Here is a 20961-nt window from a genome sequence, read left to right as displayed (position 1 = left end):
CTTCACTCTACCTACAGAGAAATAACCCAATGTACTAATAAAAGGATTTCTTTTGAAAGAACTTCTATGATCTCAATGCTTACAAATGAAGAGCATTGAACCAAAAGAAGTCTCTTGCCAGGTGTTTGTAGTGTATAGTGTAATACTCTCATTTGAATATGTGGGTGCTACAACTAAATGTCTCAGAGCAAAGATTAAAGAGTGCAATTACAATATTAGAAAGCAACTTCCCTGCACTGCCCTTGCTGCCTATGCCTTGGATGGTGATGTACAAGTGGACTTGGAGAATATGCTTTTTCTGTACTACACTAGGAACCCACATCAGCTAAGATATTTTGAAAAACTCCAGATTCATAAAGCCATCCAAAAGGGAACAGTAGTTAGTTATAAGGAAAAAGAACTCTATCTTATCCACATGGAAAGCATTATTTGAGATTCCTAACTGGCAGCAGATATAACACTCTAATAGTCATGTGCATATGTTTTTAATCAAACATGATGTCATTGTATATGATGAAAGCATTTGTAAAGGATTTTTATTTTTCTGGTTTTTGGTGTGTTGCATAACTCTGCTTACCTTGCTACTTTATTCTTATTGTTTTCAAATTACATTTATTGTTTATTTTCAAAGTCTTTTCTTAGAAACTTGTCTGATTTTTAAGTGTTCAATTCTATTCTTGGTTTTCTAATATTAACAAAGATCCTATTATCCTCCTCATATGATCTTTGGTTCCCTGAAATGGGTATCCATGTTGTATTGCTACGGCCTTGATCCATGATAATTCATTTTCCTTTTCACTTTGCTCCAAACAATAAGGTCCTTTTTACCAAAGATTGAAAATCAGAAACTTTGTAACAATGAGGGTCATGTGAATGGTGACATATAAATAAAGGTGTATATGACTCCTTACGGAAAACACAGGTGGACAGATGACCGTGCTCCATTGTGATGTTGATAGCCAAAAAATGTACAGTCATACAACTCTCTTGTTCAGCTTTCAACAACAGGCCATAGGGGTTATTGTTAAAATACTTAAGTACCAAGTCAAGGTTAGGTACTTTGTTCCATACTATAAGAATGTCATCAATGTACCTGGCATACAATGCTGTACAATGTGTCCTCATGAAATTTAGGTAATATGGCATTCTCATGTTTTCCGACCACTAATTCACAAAGCGTTCCTGATGTTGGGCTACCCATAGGTACACCCCTTGTCTGTAGGTAGGTGACCCCTTTGTATTCTAATAAGGACGAGTGCACCATCAAGTGTATTAGATCTAACACATCAGGTAGATAGTTATAAGCACCCTCCACCTTTGCCAGAAGAAAATCTCTCAGCTTGCAGAAACAGGGTTCCAGTTTTATAGATGGGAACAATGTTTGATAGTCACATACTGTGAAATACACCACTGTTGACTCATTAAGATCCCATAATTTTTGAAGTACTTGTTCTGGATTAGTGACTGTGTATGTATGCTCCTCTAGATTGCTAGTGATGTATTTGTTAACTAGTCTCTCCATTTTAATAGTGGGAATAGTAGTTTTATCCATTACCGCACGTAACTGTTGGCCATTCTTATGGGTTTTTGAGAATGCAAATATGAGAGGCAGTGTCAGCAGCATAATTCTTGTTGCTGACAGATTCAAAGTATTAGTGAGGGGAGTATTGGAGATCTTCAACATCTTGGCAGATATTTTTTCAAGAAACCACAAGGTGCTAATATGCATTCTGTGTCTGAGATATATTGTGTTATGGTATAGCACTATGAATCCTTTTTCATAAGCACCATGTGTTTTGATTTATTTGCTTATAAAGCAACAATATCATTGTCAATCAACCATCTTCTAGATGCCCTGATTGATGGCCAGACGGTCTTGGACAAAATATTGTCTTGTCTATCGCATATTGTTATCAATGTCTTCCATCTGAAATACTTCTTAGTAGTGTGATCTAGTCCTTCTATCATTTTTTTGATGTCAGGTATTGTTCTGATGTCAAAAAACATATAAATGGAGGATTTTCAGGTTTATTTCAAAAGATTGATTCTGAATTTTCCATTCTTAAGCTTTATGTTTATTAATTAATTAATGTATGTATCATGCTCATAAAGTAAATCATTAATTTTTCTAAAGTTAAATAAACTTTAGAAAGCTTTCAGAAAAATTGGGAGAGACCTTTGTATTGTCCAATCACTAATTAGTATGTCAGATAATTTTTATGAGAGAACAAAGGGTTTATTTAAAGGACTACTTTCACACCAGAACATAGAGGCTGAGCAATTGTGCTCTGACAACAGGCCTTTTCTAGTGATTGTATTCAATAAGGCCCTTCACTCTACCTACAGAGAAATAACCCAATGTACTAATAAAAGGATTTCTTTTGAAAGAACTTCTATGATCTCAATGCTTACAAATGAAGAGCATTGAACCAAAAGAAGTCTCTTGCCAGGTGTTTGTAGTGTATAGTGTAATACTCTCATTTGAATATGTGGGTGCTACAACTAAATGTCTCAGAGCAAAGATTAAAGAGTGCAATTACAATATTAGAAAGCAACTTCCCTGCACTGCCCTTGCTGCCTATGCCTTGGATGGTGATGTACAAGTGGACTTGGAGAATATGCTTTTTCTGTACTACACTAGGAACCCACATCAGCTAAGATATTTTGAAAAACTCCAGATTCATAAAGCCATCCAAAAGGGAACAGTAGTTAGTTATAAGGAAAAAGAACTCTATCTTATCCACATGGAAAGCATTATTTGAGATTCCTAACTGGCAGCAGATATAACACTCTAATAGTCATGTGCATATGTTTTTAATCAAACATGATGTCATTGTATATGATGAAAGCATTTGTAAAGGATTTTTATTTTTCTGGTTTTTGGTGTGTTGCATAACTCTGCTTACCTTGCTACTTTATTCTTATTGTTTTCAAATTACATTTATTGTTTATTTTCAAAGTCTTTTCTTAGAAACTTGTCTGATTTTTAAGTGTTCAATTCTATTCTTGGTTTTCTAATATTAACAAAGATCCTATTATCCTCCTCATATGATCTTTGGTTCCCTGAAATGGGTATCCATGTTGTATTGCTACGGCCTTGATCCATGATAATTCATTTTCCTTTTCACTTTGCTCCAAACAATAAGGTCCTTTTTACCAAAGATTGAAAATCAGAAACTTTGTAACAATGAGGGTCATGTGAATGGTGACATATAAATAAAGGTGTATATGACTCCTTACGGAAAACACAGGTGGACAGATGACCGTGCTCCATTGTGATGTTGATAGCCAAAAAATGTACAGTCATACAACTCTCTTGTTCAGCTTTCAACAACAGGCCATAGGGGTTATTGTTAAAATACTTAAGTACCAAGTCAAGGTTAGGTACTTTGTTCCATACTATAAGAATGTCATCAATGTACCTGGCATACAATGCTGTACAATGTGTCCTCATGAAATTTAGGTAATATGGCATTCTCATGTTTTCCGACCACTAATTCACAAAGCGTTCCTGATGTTGGGCTACCCATAGGTACACCCCTTGTCTGTAGGTAGGTGACCCCTTTGTATTCTAATAAGGACGAGTGCACCATCAAGTGTATTAGATCTAACACATCAGGTAGATAGTTATAAGCACCCTCCACCTTTGCCAGAAGAAAATCTCTCAGCTTGCAGAAACAGGGTTCCAGTTTTATAGATGGGAACAATGTTTGATAGTCACATACTGTGAAATACACCACTGTTGACTCATTAAGATCCCATAATTTTTGAAGTACTTGTTCTGGATTAGTGACTGTGTATGTATGCTCCTCTAGATTGCTAGTGATGTATTTGTTAACTAGTCTCTCCATTTTAATAGTGGGAATAGTAGTTTTATCCATTACCGCACGTAACTGTTGGCCATTCTTATGGGTTTTTGAGAATGCAAATATGAGAGGCAGTGTCAGCAGCATAATTCTTGTTGCTGACAGATTCAAAGTATTAGTGAGGGGAGTATTGGAGATCTTCAACATCTTGGCAGATATTTTTTCAAGAAACCACAAGGTGCTAATATGCATTCTGTGTCTGAGATATATTGTGTTATGGTATAGCACTATGAATCCTTTTTCATAAGCACCATGTGTTTTGATTTATTTGCTTATAAAGCAACAATATCATTGTCAATCAACCATCTTCTAGATGCCCTGATTGATGGCCAGACGGTCTTGGACAAAATATTGTCTTGTCTATCGCATATTGTTATCAATGTCTTCCATCTGAAATACTTCTTAGTAGTGTGATCTAGTCCTTCTATCATTTTTTTGATGTCAGGTATTGTTCTGATGTCAAAAAACATATAAATGGAGGATTTTCAGGTTTATTTCAAAAGATTGATTCTGAATTTTCCATTCTTAAGCTTTATGTTTATTAATTAATTAATGTATGTATCATGCTCATAAAGTAAATCATTAATTTTTCTAAAGTTAAATAAACTTTAGAAAGCTTTCAGAAAAATTGGGAGAGACCTTTGTATTGTCCAATCACTAATTAGTATGTCAGATAATTTTTATGAGAGAACAAAGGGTTTATTTAAAGGACTACTTTCACACCAGAACATAGAGGCTGAGCAATTGTGCTCTGACAACAGGCCTTTTCTAGTGATTGTATTCAATAAGGCCCTTCACTCTACCTACAGAGAAATAACCCAATGTACTAATAAAAGGATTTCTTTTGAAAGAACTTCTATGATCTCAATGCTTACAAATGAAGAGCATTGAACCAAAAGAAGTCTCTTGCCAGGTGTTTGTAGTGTATAGTGTAATACTCTCATTTGAATATGTGGGTGCTACAACTAAATGTCTCAGAGCAAAGATTAAAGAGTGCAATTACAATATTAGAAAGCAACTTCCCTGCACTGCCCTTGCTGCCTATGCCTTGGATGGTGATGTACAAGTGGACTTGGAGAATATGCTTTTTCTGTACTACACTAGGAACCCACATCAGCTAAGATATTTTGAAAAACTCCAGATTCATATTCCTATTACAATTTATTTGTAATAGGAATTTATTATTGATATGAATTTATTGTTATAAAAATAATTTATTGTTAATTTAAAATAATTTATTGTTAAAAATAATTTATTGTTAATTTAAAATCATCGCTAGGACACCTCTAGTGCCCATTTTTGGCATACCATTATGCGGACAGACAGACACATGTTCAATGGGTTATATAGATAGATGGAAAAAAATTATCAATTTTAGTTTATTATTAACATATATGAGTACAAAAATAATTCACTAATTCAAAGATAATAATTCAAAGATAAGTCACTAATTAGCTTTGATACTTATCAGTTCTGACTTTTTTTTGCCCTAAAACTGTATTTTGTAAACCTTCTCTTATGATCTGCATCTGGAATGTCCCTATGCATCATCCAACAGTAATCTGCCATCATATTGACATCCCATCATCCCTGGTGTCTTCTTTCCATCTCCTTAATGTCCTGATGGAATCTTTTGCCCTATTCTTCACTTATAGCCCCTAGATTTTCAGGAAAGTAATCTAAGTGCAAGTTCAGAAAGTGTACGTTGAGGCTCATATTGCAGCCCAGTTTATGGTACTTAATTAACAAGTTCTCTGCTATTTCTTTATAATTGGGATCTGGTGCAATATTAACTTTATCTGAAATAAGATTAAAATTTATTTTGTAATATACAAGAAAAACATATAAAAATACCACTCTCCAAACCATCACCATTTCATGTCATGAAAAAAGAAAAATTCTAATGAATGTTTTCGTCTATGTGAAATAGACATCTTCAGGTCTCAATAATATTGAACAAATGGCTAGTAAAATAGAATGTTAGAATGCTTTTTCAAAAGNATTTACGCATAATAAGTATTTTTCTTCAGAAAGATTTACTTTTTTTCTCCCCTTAAATACAAGCGTTTGTGTGTTCTTGTAAAGTAATCCCTTCAATGCTAATTTCTCTTCATTTGTTTCTTTCATCTTCGTTTTCTTTTTTTAAAAAATATTTCTTCCATTTGTTTCATTTCTACTAATCTCATTATCTTGATAAAGATTATAAAAATTATCTACACAGTTTTGTAATGAGAAGAAATCATGCTTCACTTTGCTTCCTCCTAAATTATTATTATTTTTATTTTTTATTCTATGAAAGCTATCTCATTTTCATTTATAATTATTAATAATTCTTTTAAATATAATTCCAGTTTTTTTTAATTAAAAATTTTATAAACTTATTTTTTTTTTTACAAAAACAAAAAGATTTGAAGTGCACCTCAATAATTTAAATAATTATATTAATTTAAGAAAAATTTCAATAAAACAAAGTAATCATTTCTAAGTGTATAAATCAAAGAAAAAGAGAAATAAAGAAGAAGAAAAAGGGGGAAAAAATACTTAAGTGAAATTATGTTCTTGATTGAAAAAGTCTACAGCAAATTACAAAATCGGATAGTACTTAAATGTAATATTACGACAAGTGGATGGCTCTGACCCAAACGATGAACATGGTCGTATCCCGTGAGATAATATTATTCAGATGTCTTCAGTTTAATGGTAAGTAGGAAAGATAATGATAACTGTTGTCACTGGAGCACTTAACTACGCTATTACAACGTCACCTCCTTTGAGTCGAAAGAGGACGATCAATAGATAACTTTGCTTTTCACTGCCGTCATGTCCAAATGTTTCTTCTAGTTTAACCAACCGTTTCATATTTGTTACTCAAATTTGAAATATTCTCTTTCTTTGTTTTGTAATACTGTTACAGTTTTCATTTTTTTCCCCTCTTCTTCCTACTTCTTCGAAGAGAAAAGCTTTCGGAAAGGTTAATGGATTTTAAGTGGTTTGGGAAATACGTTGCAGATTCTAATTTTGATAGGTTTCTACAGAGTTGGAAAAAACCACTAAATGGAAAAGATGTGCTGATGAGGAAAGTAAGCTAATGCTAATGTTAAAACTGTGAATGAAAGATGTATGATGTAGAATGTCAAATGGTTGAAAAGCATTAAATTAGAGAGATTTGTCTAATGAGATTGGTAAAGAAAACAGGTGAAGAGAAAAAAAATCTTTTTAGATAAAAGAAAACTACAGATATGTAAAATATTCCCTGAAGATTAAATATAGCCTATTTAATAAATAGTCAAAAAATTAATGAATGAATTCATTAATATTCGAAAAATTGTAAATAAGAATTTAATAAAATATAACTTATAGATAAATATATAAATTATAAATATTATAAGTTCATGAATTTAACATCATTACAGCATAGTTATAAATTCGTTTTTGTAAAGGTTTAATTCCCTGTAGATATCATTATTATCAGTATTTTAGTAAATATACGTTAATAAATAATTTTCATCATTTATAATTTATTTATGCGCTTAAATTTTTTACATATTTTATGCGTCAAACTTAGTTTTTTTTTTAAAGATAAACATTAGTTATAATTCTCATTTCTCTCGAATTTGATAATTAAAAATATTGATGTTTAGAAAAAAATTACAAGTTAAACTATGCCCTTTGCTCTTCCACTACAACGTTAACATTCTAAGGCAGAAAAATGGTATTCTTACTTAGCTAATCCGTACAATTATCTTTTACACGTGTCGCTAATCCTATTGTCATCACCAGTCGAGAAAACTGCAAATATTTGTCAGCATCGGCAATACTAGGCTACGTCAAGGAAGAAAAACATGAATCGTTTATTATACTATAATTACAGTATCGCCGTAGAGACTTCAATTCAGATATCTTATTTAAGTTTGTTTGTCGATGCAATTGTAGATCTACAGTTGCACCCAATCCAGCTGTCATCTCTACCCCAAGAGTGACTAACACCTGCTTTCTACGGAGAATCGTGACAACATATTCTGACCTACCCGAAGGGAAAAACTGCCGAAGTGAATAATACATGTGAGCAAATCCGGTCTTCTTCTAGTACCAAAAGAAAATGTGGTTAAAATGCCGTCAGCCGATAGCCCATCAAAGGATTTAATATTTATCCTTCTACTTTCCCTTTTTCGGATTTTACTTGTTTCTAAAGAAAATCATTTTACCTTCGACAGTAATGTTTATTACAGTATATCTCTTTCTCTTTGATAGATAAAAGTCAGTAAAATTGAAGTAGAGTAAGTATGATTATGGTCTACTTTCGCTAAACTTGGATAAAACAACACTTTTCTGCTACTAAAAGTAACTTTTTACATTACTCTTCTAGTAAAAAAGAAAAAAAAAACACAGGTTTTTAACATAAAAATAATGTCTTTATAATCTCCTCTTTACTTTATTTGATATTTTAAAAGATGTGTCATCAATCTTTAATATTTATACATAAATTTTTTCGCAGTAAACCACTTTTACAAACTGTTCTACCAGTAAAAAAAAATTATATAAAAAAGTATTATTTAAATTTTGTTGAATATTAGATAAAATTATATTTTTAACAATTTTTTTTCTTTTTATTTTAAATCTTTAACAAATTTTTTTTCCTTCTACTTCAACCTCTTAATTTCTCGCGCTTTTAATAAAAGAAAATCTTTAACGTAATTCTCAAAACTACGAGACGAAATAAAAACTAATATTTGATTTTATAAATAATGAACTCTTCAAAAAAAAAATAAAAATAAAAATTGAGTAGAACGAACTTTAAAAGCCATAATAAATTCAATAAATAAATAAATTCACGTGTAAACTTTTTAATAAAATATGAGCAATGCAGATAATTTACTTAACTTTGCAGAGGTTCCATGTAAATACTATAAAATTTACCCTTCGTCATTTAAATATTTAAATTAGCAAATATATCTTCGGAAGCGGGATAAAATAGCTTTCTTTGTCTTAGTGCTTTGCTTAGTATCCGTTTTCAACATCTTTCTCTAAGATAGAGAGATTCTCTCTGTTATTTTTATCACTCTTCTCCTTTATCCTCGCCGCATATTCCTTCATCCATCCTATATTTTATTTTATTTTTCCGTTTTACATAACCGTTATAAAACCTGGATTGCATTAATATATTCATACTTTACTACATTCTCTTACATAGTAATATTTATTACCATTTATAATCTTACATAAACTATAATTTATAACTGCAATATACTATCATTTTATAATATTTATATAAGCTCAGAATATATTTTCTAAGTTAATTTATGATGATTTTCATTTTTATCTTTTAAAAAATTAAAATTAAAAATATAAAAATTAAATTTTTTAAAATAATATCATTCTGGCAACATTTAAAAATAAAATAAAAAAAAACCATAATTTATTAACACGAATTCTGGTATTAATGAAAATTTTGCAGTAAACAAGATTTTGATGCGAAACCAAGATTAAATTACCAAAGAAAACTGGGAAAGAATTGATTTGCTTCTCCAAAAATAAAATAATCTTTACATATTTTATAGAGAAACCTCTTGAAATTACCCTGATGAAAATAGTTGGCTTCTTCGGGATTAAATTTGTAATTGAAGTTTCCAATTTCTTGATAAGATTGACTTTACTTCATTACGTATTCTGATATCGTGCATTTATCGATTAAATTCAAAAATTACAATTTTTCATTCAGTAGATCATTTTCTACTTTTATTATTCATAAAAATTTTAAATTTTTTAATATTTCTCTTAATCTCTTTTCTTTACTTCGAAATTGTTTTCATTGTTTTTTTCCCCTCATTTAAGTTTTAAGAGCTCACTCACAACATGCATCCCCGGTACTAAAGAAGAGTGAGATTAGAATCGAATCGGGGCTTGAACTAGAATGATAAATATAACTATTGATCTAGAATTGCTCTCTCGATATTCCTACTCTCTTTAAATTCAATCTCTATTTAGGTTTACCTACATCTTGTCAGACTTCGTTTAGTAATAGTGGATGTAAAAGGACCTCTGAGGCCAGTAATTTTCGGAAGGTCCGAGAAATTAGCCATTTTCATCTTCGTGCCTCAAGAGAACGGGAGGAAGGTGAAAATGGTTCATTTCTATGAGTTTTCCTTTCTATCTGCTCTTGCTTTTCGCCTAACACAATCTCTCCTTCCTTTATTATCGATTAATTCTGCAGCCCGGGTTGTATTTTTCCTCTTAATCTAACGAACAGTACAGATCAAGGTTTAGATAGCATTTAGAGAAGAAAAGAATCATATTGGTGTTGTAATGAAAAGAAATACGTTCCGCTTCAATTCTTTCATCTAACTGTGTCTTATCCATGTAATTCTCCAATAAAAAAGTAAAACTATTTCAATACTTTTACTTACTTGTATGCCGCAAACCTTCTCCAACGTGTTCTACATTTGAAGTACTAATTGGCCAATCTGAAGACCAATCTTGAGGAAAACCGATACTCAAAGATTCTGAAAGAATAAAAAATAATATAAAATTAGAAAAAAATGAGAAAAAAATAAAATTTTTATCTTTATTTTCTAAATTCTCATTATTATATTATCAAGGCAGTTAATATAAGCTTATAACTAATAAGCAGAATAGTGCTAATATATTGAAACAGTGTGGCCATGCGTGATAATTGATGCACCATCTGCATGTGTCATGATTGAGAAATTAGTCAGATGGACCCTGTATTGAATGATGCGGTCAAAACGGCAATATGTTAGTTTAATAATCTGAAATTATTATATCTAGTATGCCCTTTAATTATGCATTATCTACGCTTCTGATTTAATCACGATAGGGATCATTTCCTAAATCCCACATCTTATTAAATTAAATGAAAGAAGTGTTATTAAACTTCATTGCTCTATTAAAGTAAAGAGAACAGAGAATTTAAGAATGCTGCTTTTCTTCTTGTTAAGGTATTTAAGAATACTCTTTCTTAATGTACACGAATCCTATATTTAAAGAAAAACTGATATCTCTGAAGTAAACGAGCAATGACTCACTGTAGATTATTTTAATGTATCTCTACCACAATTAAACCATGAAAATTGGAATATATCAAGAAAGAATAAATTTCTCAGATGTTGAATATATTTTTATTGTGTAACCTTATTCTCTACAGTTTAAGACTTGATGGCAGAACTAGCAAAACAATAAACGCATGTAACTCTAGGGATCCAGGTTCGAATTCGCATTGGCTACCCAAATTTTCATAGGAAGGTTGAACAAGATATATTAAAGCCTGTTTGTTGGTCACCTTTCATTCATCCACATTGTGGGCCTGATCGAATTAACGCAAAATTTTCAGGGCGGAAAGAATTAAAATTAAAAAAAACTGCTGCGAATAAAATTCGAACAAAACGAAATTCCAGTAGATAGTATAGAATTTTTATTTTTGTGGAGAAATTTTTTCTTACTAAAGTTCACTTAATAGGCTTACCAAAACCAATCAATTAACTCTCTTTACAGAAAAAGAAAAAATTAATTAAATATCGCAAGCTAAAATGGGGTCCGAACTCGATACATAAAATAAGAAATAAGCTTAATAAAGTTTGTCACTGAGTCAGCAATTACTTTTTAATTAAGCACTAACTTGATGAAATTTAGATTATTCGAGAAATTTCTCATTAAGCATAAAATTCGGATTATATAAATAATTACTTGTTAACGAATACATTTGAACTATTTATATAAAAAGTTCATTTTATCCTTTTAATTTACTATTAATTCCATACATCATACACGTGTTTAATTCGTCAAGAAAAGAGCAAAATTTATTAATTAATTTCAAAACTAAATCTTGTCTTTATTTTCTTCTACTTTTTAAGATATAATATTATATTTAAAGGGGAATTGAAGTAGAGTAAATACGGTAGAAATAACGTTTATTCCTACCATATTTACTTTAGGTTCACGAGAGAAATAACTGCTTTCTAGAGAGGCCGAATCGTTGTTGTGGAAGATCTGTAACTCTTCACATCAATGGAGACACTCTCCCATTCTATCGGAGCTTAAACCAAACACGTGGAGTAAGTTCTCCTCTCTGATCGATCACAAGTCATATATTCAACCTTCAGAGTCAAGCTGCTTCGCTTTTCCTAATGGAATTCGCCTAGTTTCGTGACATCTTAATAAGCTTAGTATTTTCTTTTACAGATTTCAATAATTTAGTTTTAAACTTGAGAAAAGAATGTGTGTTGAAGTATCTGGCGCGTTAAGAGTAGCAAATTTATTTTATTTTCGATTTTCTTTTCAAATAATGTACCTTGTCGAAAGTGAAGATCTTTCACCAGCTGAGAAGTTCCAACACGAAGGTAAAAGATTCCTTCGTTTCGGATTCCTGCAACTATGATATGGTCGTGACACATGTAATACAACGCTGCTGATAAGTCTGCTTGGGTGTGGCTCGACTACCAAGCTGCTCTTAACTGGGAAGATTTATTATTGTGGCCGAACATCGGTAGAGCCGACTACGTCTATGTTTACAGTCAATGAAACTCTATCCTTCCTTTAACTTTAACACAGAAAGAATACTTCATAAATTAGAAAGCGCGGATAAGCACGACTTCAGAGAATATTATCTCCAGGAAGAATCTAATTATTTGTGACATTTATAAAAGTAAATGCTCGTATAATTTCATAAATTCAACTTTATGTCACCGTACTAAAGATTTTGTGATTAATATTATACAAAATTTGATGAAGGAAAAACTGTATAAGGTAGTAAAGTCATATTGAGAAATACTTTTACTAAGTTTAGAACAGAGAAAATTGTTTGTCATTCGTTAACTTTAAGAGCTTGCAGTTTGATGCGTTACTTCTTTCGTTTCATCGAGGAAGGAGTTGTTCATATTTTTTAAGTCTGCAATAAAATAATTTTCTTTCTAAAAAGTCATTTTGAAAAGATTACCAGTAAAGAAATGTGGAAATTATTTCTCCTAACAAACTCCAAGCGTGACATTTCGGTGCTTCCCGGGAGGTAGTGCTGAGTGTAACCAATTACCTTTGACTTCAGTAATATTTCACCTGTCTCATTACGGTAACGTTATCCAGCTTCTCCTTTATCGTGTTGTGCGTCAGTGAAAACAAACATATACTAACACAGCTTGGTCCAACTTTAAAGTTCTTAGACTTGCGACAATTACATTACTCTTCCACATGGTCTGGCTGAAGTAAAGAACGTGGTTGTGTTATCTTCAAAACTTTTTACTTTCATCTCCCAAGTGTACAGATGTCAGCGACCCAATGGAAAAAGTTATAAATGCTTAGAAACTCCTTTAACTCTCATAATAAGAGTTATAAATAATCCATACCTCCTTTGCTTTAAATTCATTAATACATGAACTGATACATCTTAACTCTTGAGAAAAACGAATGTACGACGAAAGAGTGTTTTAGACATTTAATTTTCTTAGCAGAAATTCTCAAGAGTAGTGCATATTTGATGTAAATCTAAACTTTTCGCATGTTTAATTTATTTCTTAAACTTTAGTGAATTCTCTCTTCTGTTTTCTTGAAGTTATTCTTGGATTTTAATTAGAATTATAAATTAAATTTTCGAAAATATAACAAGCTCCCTAGAGATATACCATAAAAGAAATGATAGAACGAGTTAATTTTCACTTAAATAAAAGAAAAAGAAATTTAAAAAAATGCAATTTTATAGTTAAAATTCAAACTGCACTGGACCACTAACTACTTTTATTAAACCGGAAGTCGAATTAACTTTATCAGACATTTCGATCAGAGGAAGCGTAGGAAGGACNAATATTAAATATTTAGCTAATAAAAGATATAATATATATTTTTAATTGTTTAAATTTATTTATTTTTATGATTGAATAATCTTCAATATTTTTTGTTAGAATGACATTTAAAGATATCATAGAATGATAACTTTGCTTTTAAAAATTATAAAGAATAAAAAAATAAAAATTATGAATTGTTTTAAATATATATCATACAAATTAATTAAAATATGAAAAATTTTTCACAGTATTAAAGAAGCTATTGTAAAATAAATTTTATAGATTGTCATATAAAATATTGAAATAAATACTTAATAACAAGAACTTAACAATAATAAGAGGATATTTATATTAAAAAGTTTAATCTTAATTGAGACATGTCATAATGATATTAAAAAATGGCAAGCAAAATATTACGGTTGATCTCATTGTTTCCAAAATAAAATTATTTCAGTAAATTTTGAAACAGAATTACCTACATATCTTGATGTATACATTTATATGAAATCATGTCAAAAAATTATAAAATTACCAAAAATATTCTCATAAGATTTCCATTAAAACTGCTATGTATTAAATTATTGGAAAAAATGATTCTTCATGAAATTTAAAGATGAAAATTCATACATATATTTTTTATTCCTTATTATAAAACATATTTCTTCCATTTAAAATTTTTTAAATTGAGTAATATTTTAATATAATTTGCTTTTTGAAGTTTAATTTCAATTTTATTGGAAAATCTGAACCTTTAAAAATGAATTCAATCATAAGAATTCATTTTCCTTCACTAATATTTATTCCAAATGTTTTGAAATACAACAGCTAATGCTAAGAGATGATTTTAATATTAATGTTAAAATGCACTAAAACATAGTGTAGTATATACATTATGTATTTTAAGATTTTTCTTCATAATATATATTATATAGATTAGCAAGTGCTTGCAACCAACATAGATAAACATTTAAACACTAAAATAAAAATTATGCAACAGAAAATAAAGATATATTTATTTAAATTTTATTTCATATTTTCATTTTTACCATGTTTTATATTTGACAGTATTTCAGAGTAAAGAATGGAAATATTAATATATTACTAATGGTATCTTTTATTAGAATAATAATTGAAGCTATTATACTATAATTGTACTTTTGCTTCTGAAAATTGTAAAGAATAAATTCAAGTGATAAATGTATTTACGAATTTTAACAAATGACGTCCTTATATTTATTATATTTGATTGTTTTTATATAATATAATATAAAAAATAAGCAAATATTTATTGTGACATCATCACAATGCTGGGCTGCAATTTTTTGCTTGGGCTGCTTTTCATATTTTCTCCACCTCAAATTAGTGGCTTGCTCCTGTATATCATACTTTTCCTTTAACAAGAATCATGCCAGTCATCTATTAACTGCTTTCGGGGAAAATGTTTGAATTGAAATAATGTGACTTCTGGTTTGCATAGTTAATTGGGGTCTCCTGCCCTTAAGCTTTTCGTATCTGGTCTAGGCTTTTATCTATCTAACTCTGTTCTCAAAATTAAGGGAGGACAGATGGACGACAATGAGAATTTATAGGTCTGCATTTTTTTCAAATTGTAGCCCAATTAAAATATTATACAAGAATTTTAAAATTATTTACATTACTTTTAGTCTTTCTATAATAGACATTGGTAAAAATATCTAAATTACAAGCTGTTTAGCCAATAGTTTTTTTTTTTTTTTTAAATTTTGCAGTTATATTTCTTAATATACTTTTTGAATAGAAATTTGTATTAAATGAATTATGTATTGTCAAATTTTAATTATTATAGAATGCTTAGATTATTAGTAATCTAAGTATCTATAATAAGCTATAAGATGTACAGTATGTTAAAATGTGCATCTTAGCAAGGCATTGATTTCTATTCATGTTCAAGTATATGTTAATGAGGATTTGCTCTGTGCACCATATTTTCATGCATATAACCCATAGCTTATATGTTTTTAAAAGACAGCTTTGAATGGATTTTGGGTTGTGCACCAATTTTAAAATGTAACTATGGAGCAATGGCTATTCATATAGGCACAAGGTATATGTTGGAGTGGGTTATGTGAAGTTTTATTTTTGTTTTAGAAATTTTCTGTAGATTATACGCATGAAAATATGGTAATCAAGTATATAAAGCTCTTTATTGTATGAAAAAAATATTTAATATCAATTAATATTTCTTTCTAATATTGCAGTTGTAAATACTGTACATTCAAACAGCCCAAGTTTCTATATAGAAAATTATAATTAACCTAGATTTTAAATATGGTTTAAATATTAGTCTTTATAGTAATTTTTAAATAAGTTACATTTGATTAATGGAAGATTTTATTCCCCAGGGTATTGCAACAACAATACGGAATGTGCTTGGAAATTTAACAACACGTCTGAGTAAAAGTACAGAATCATGAAGCCACATTATTTACAAATATCTAGAGCCATTATATTTTGGCTCTAGAATATATATATTTATTTTTGGACTGCTTTCATATTATTCCTTTTCTAGTACAATGATTTATTTTCTTGTGAATCATGTAGATTTACTTTTAGAAATATAAGGGCACAAATGACTTTTATTTACAAAAAAATAATAATAATTAATAATAATAAAAGGCAACAAACAGCTTTTTGGCTTAATGCCATATCAATTGTTATAATAGGTGTCAATAAGATAAGAATATTTTGTGTTGATTAGTTTGTCATCCTTCATCAATCATCATTTTCAACATTGCAATGCATTATCCAATTGACTGACTTATAGCAGAGTGCAACATTGATGGATATTTGCAAAATAGTGATATGTTGTTATATATCCTGTCCCTTGTAGAAAATAGATGTTACTTGAAATGAATAATGTGGACCAGATACAGATTTTGATATTAAAACTAATGATAAAAATAGAGCATTTTTATCTAATTATAATTATTATTTTTAAAATCAAGCAGCTCATTATTTATGTGTGTGATTTAGAGTGCTTGATATGTGCCACTGTAGGAAAGTTTGAATGATTAATCCAAATAGTTTGATTATAATAATTTTATTTTCTATTAAAGGAAACCAAAATTATGCATATAAATAAAACAAGGTAACATATTACATAGCTTGACATCTCATCAAGCATTTAAGATATACCTCACCATTTAATCATTTCTGCAGGGATTAAATCTACCAGATAAAAATGATTTATTTAGTGTAATTTATACTACTTTGTGAATATATCATTATAAAAAAATAAATCTACTTAACATGGTACTTAACGTATCACTCTAATTATTCCAGTAAATTATATCATATTGGTGAAATTTAAAAAAAAGAGAGAGAGCGAGAGACAGACATCACTGTTAGCTTGTTGATGCAAAATATTTTGAAAAATATAATATTTGTAAATTGATTTATTAGTTTTCAAATTTTTAATGAGTTGTAAAAGTATATATGAAATGAAATGCAAAAAAAATTTATATTTCAGTGTAGCAAAAGCTACTGTTTCATGTAAGTTTTAAAGTGATATATGTATTATAAAGTGTCTTGTAATATAAAGTTGTTTTGTTAACCTATTTATGCATTATTGTTCAACATATCCATTTCCTCATTTGTTAAATGTACAAAATGCTGGCTTCATTAATAGCAAATGCAGTTGTTTTCAGATATAAATTAGTATAATGGAAATACTGTTTTAAAATTTCTATTACAAAAATAGCTAAATTGCCTGGAATTTTCATCTAGTTCGTTAGGAGTCAAAAAAAAAAATATAACACGAAAACATTCTCTCAAACTGTTTCATTAATTCAGATTTGCAAAATGTAAACTAAGGCTATACTTCTCTTAAAAATATATTAACTTTGCCAGCTAAGTAGAAATTGTTGTCTATATAGTGGTTAAAAAATGCATCTCTATTGTACAGATTTGTGGTTTGGTGTGAGGTAGCCTGTGTTGGTATCGACACTTTTGGCTAACCACATTCTTAATGTTTGATGCTGCTAGCAAATTGTTATTCTCCATGTATCAGCCTGCTTATCTGCTGTCATCAGGGAAATAAATGCAAGATTAAGCGACTAATATTCATAATGCACTTCTATTAGAAAAAATGAAGAATTCCCATTAAATTACATAATCCGTTGATATAGAGAACTTGCATTTGGACTTAAATTTTCAATAAGCATTCGTCACTCACAGAGAGAGTTTAATGTAGACACCACAGTAAAATACAAAGATAATCTCATTATGCACAAAATATATCTTGTATGTTCAATAGATAAAGACATTAAATATTTTAATATCTTTGTGCTCTACTGTAGTCGTCTATTTTAATACTTATTTCCCAGAATAAGAGAGCATTTCTGTTGGAAAACAACAAGCAGTTATCAGAAAGCAACGTGCCATATAAGGATATGAATGATGTGTAGATTTATCATCAGTAGTTCTAGCTTTACAGCTGTCTGGTTTAAGGCAGTTTTGAAATGTTGCCTCCTTAACATACCTTCTGCCTGATGTGTTGAATGTTAGAATTGACATAATTTTTGTTGAAAACTGTACTCCAATTTTTATCTCAAGATAATCTTGCTGTAATGGTGTAACCATGTCTTTTGTGTATATGTCTGCATTGTAGAAAATAAAATGTTTTGGATCTGTTTTGTTGTAATTTATTTGTGTAAGTTGTAAAATTGTTTTATATTTAAACATTTTTAGAAACATGTAGGCCTATGCCATAATTTTGTGTGAATAACCTGCAGAAAACTGGTATAATGGAAATAAAATCTTTGTATAACCTGCACCACCATATACTCCCCACCTCCGGAGCAGCCATTGAAAGTTTGATATTCATCAGAATGCAATTTATAAAGTAACCATCTCAAATGCTAAAATGCTTTTGTTGTATGACAGTCAACACCTAAAACCAGCAAATAAGCTCCAACACTTTACTCAAATAAATGTTTTCTTTTGTTTTAAACAGACATCTTCAGGTTACAACCATCAAATATAAAATGGAACTAACAATTTAAAAAATAGAACAATGTAAGTTTAAAAATGAATAACATTCAAATCCTTCCAGTAGAAACTGGCACATACGTGTTAGTGTTTACCAGACAAGAATAAACATAAATAACTGATACATTCATACAATTTTTTACATACCTAGTATCAGTTTAATGGCATAACCCAGATATAACCCAATGATATGTATCAGTTCATGCATTACTCTCCAGGCTTACAGGAAAGACTTGATTGTTGTTTGTTTTTAAACTTACATTGTTCTATTTTTTAAATTGTTACTTCTATTCCATATTCAGCAGTTATAACCTGAAGACATCTGTTTGAAAATGGAAGAAAATGTTTGCTTGATTAAAGTGTTGGAATTTTTATTTGCTGGTTTTAGATGTCGGTGTATAGTAGTATTTTTGTTTTATTTCCATTAGCAGTTCATATAGATCAGGTGTGACCAAACTTTTATCCCTTAGGGGCTACTTTTTTGGTAAAATATAGTCTGCGGGTGACTATGAATATGGGCAAACAATTTTAGGATTTTTATATGTGCATTCGTTAACATTCATTTGCATTGTTCATCGGGATAAATACAAACAGTATGGTTACGTTGCACAGACAGTCTATTATTGTAAGAATAAATTATCGAATTAAGATTTTTAAGCATTAATTTAAGTGAAAGCAAATTGTTCAACTTTAGCTTTGCGGGCTACTTTCAAAACCTTGTGGTCAACCGCGGTCTATGTGTTGGCCATCCCTGATATAGATATACTTAAAAACGTTAGTAATATGTTTTTTAATTTATCGGTTTATTNAATAATCGATCAATTTCACATAAATTATTATGGTACAAATATCCTCCATAATTTAAATTATCCTTAATGCGAGTTTCTGTTGGTGGAATCTAGTTCAAAAATGGTGCACCGTGCTGTGGATAGCATGTCTGTTTCCTTGAAGTTAATATCAACTCCCTGTTTAATTGCCTGATAGATCTCAAGAGATTTGAGGTATTTAAGTTGTGCCTTATTTAACACTTTGTGTAACAATTTAGCGTTCTGTAGTTCAACATGGACTTCTCATTACCTGCATATGTCGCTAACGCTGTAGTAGTCAGCTTTTTTCTTATGGAATATTCATGTTCTGTCATCCTCATGGTGAGACCTCTTGCCATTGCTCCAATGTATGTTAATGAGTGATTAACTCAGTTGTCGTGAAGAGGTACCGCATAAACCCCTGAAGAGTATGAGTCATCTATACGGCTTTTATCATTTTTGATGAGAGAGAAGATTGTTGGAGAGCGTCACTATATTATGTGTATTTTAGTGGTCCTTGCAATTTCTCTATATATATTAGAAAGTTTTTTGTTGTATGTGATACAACAAAATATGTGAACCTTCATTTGTTTGTCTTGTAGAATAGTCCTCTCCTTCTGATTTATATATTGTTTTATGAGATTTTTGACCAAAGAGGATGGGTATCCATGTTGTATTGCTACGGCCTTGATCCATGATAATTCATTTTCCTTTTCACTTTGCTCCAAACAATAAGGTCCTTTTTACCAAAGATTGAAAATCAGAAACTTTGTAACAATGAGGGTCATGTGAATGGTGACATATAAATAAAGGTGTATATGACTCCTTACGGAAAACACAGGTGGACAGATGACCGTGCTCCATTGTGATGTTGATAGCCAAAAAATGTACAGTCATACAACTCTCTTGTTCAGCTTTCAACAACAGGCCATAGGGGTTATTGTTAAAATACTTAAGTACCAAGTCAAGGTTAGGTACTTTGTTCCATACTATAAGAATGTCATCAATGTACCTGGCATACAATGCTGTACAATGTGTCCTCATGAAATTTAGGTAATATGGCATTCTCATGTTTTCCGACCACTAATTCACAAAGCATTCCTGATGTTGGGCTACCCATAGGTACACCCCTTGTCTGTAGGTAGGTGACCCCTTTGTATTCTAATAAGGACGAGTGCACCATCAAGTGTATTAGATCTAACACATCAGGTAGATAGTTATAAGCACCCTCCACCTTTGCCAGAAGAAAATCTCTCAGCTTGCAGAAACAGGGTTCCAGTTTTATAGATGGGAACAATGTTTGATAGTCACATACTGTGAAATACACCACTGTTGACTCATTAAGATCCCATAATTTTTGAAGTACTTGTTCTGGATTAGTGACTGTGTATGTATGCTCCTCTAGATTGCTAGTGATGTATTTGTTAACTAGTCTCTCCATTTTAATAGTGGGAATAGTAGTTTTATCCATTA

The 20961-nt window shown here is 30.3% G+C and overlaps 1 protein-coding gene across 1 annotated transcript in view; it reads left to right on the top strand.

The window, feature by feature from the left end:
* Positions 1-18325, top strand: part of LOC111633491 — a 97468-nt gene extending 79143 nt beyond the window's left edge. The window contains exon 22 of the mRNA XM_023378073.1: positions 16036-18325. Within this exon, the coding sequence (XP_023233841.1) occupies positions 16036-16107 (72 nt within the window). The 3' untranslated portion in view covers positions 16108-18325. The remainder of the gene's footprint in view (positions 1-16035) is intronic.
* Positions 18326-20961: the final 2636 nt, after the last annotated feature.

This window comes from Centruroides sculpturatus, unplaced genomic scaffold (assembly GCF_000671375.1).
Source record: "Centruroides sculpturatus isolate CEXI.00-Female unplaced genomic scaffold, Cexi_2.0 scaffold759, whole genome shotgun sequence".
Classification (NCBI taxonomy): domain Eukaryota; kingdom Metazoa; phylum Arthropoda; class Arachnida; order Scorpiones; family Buthidae; genus Centruroides; species Centruroides sculpturatus.
Note: the sequence above shows the minus strand (reverse complement) of the source record. Positions and strands in the feature narration are given on the sequence as shown.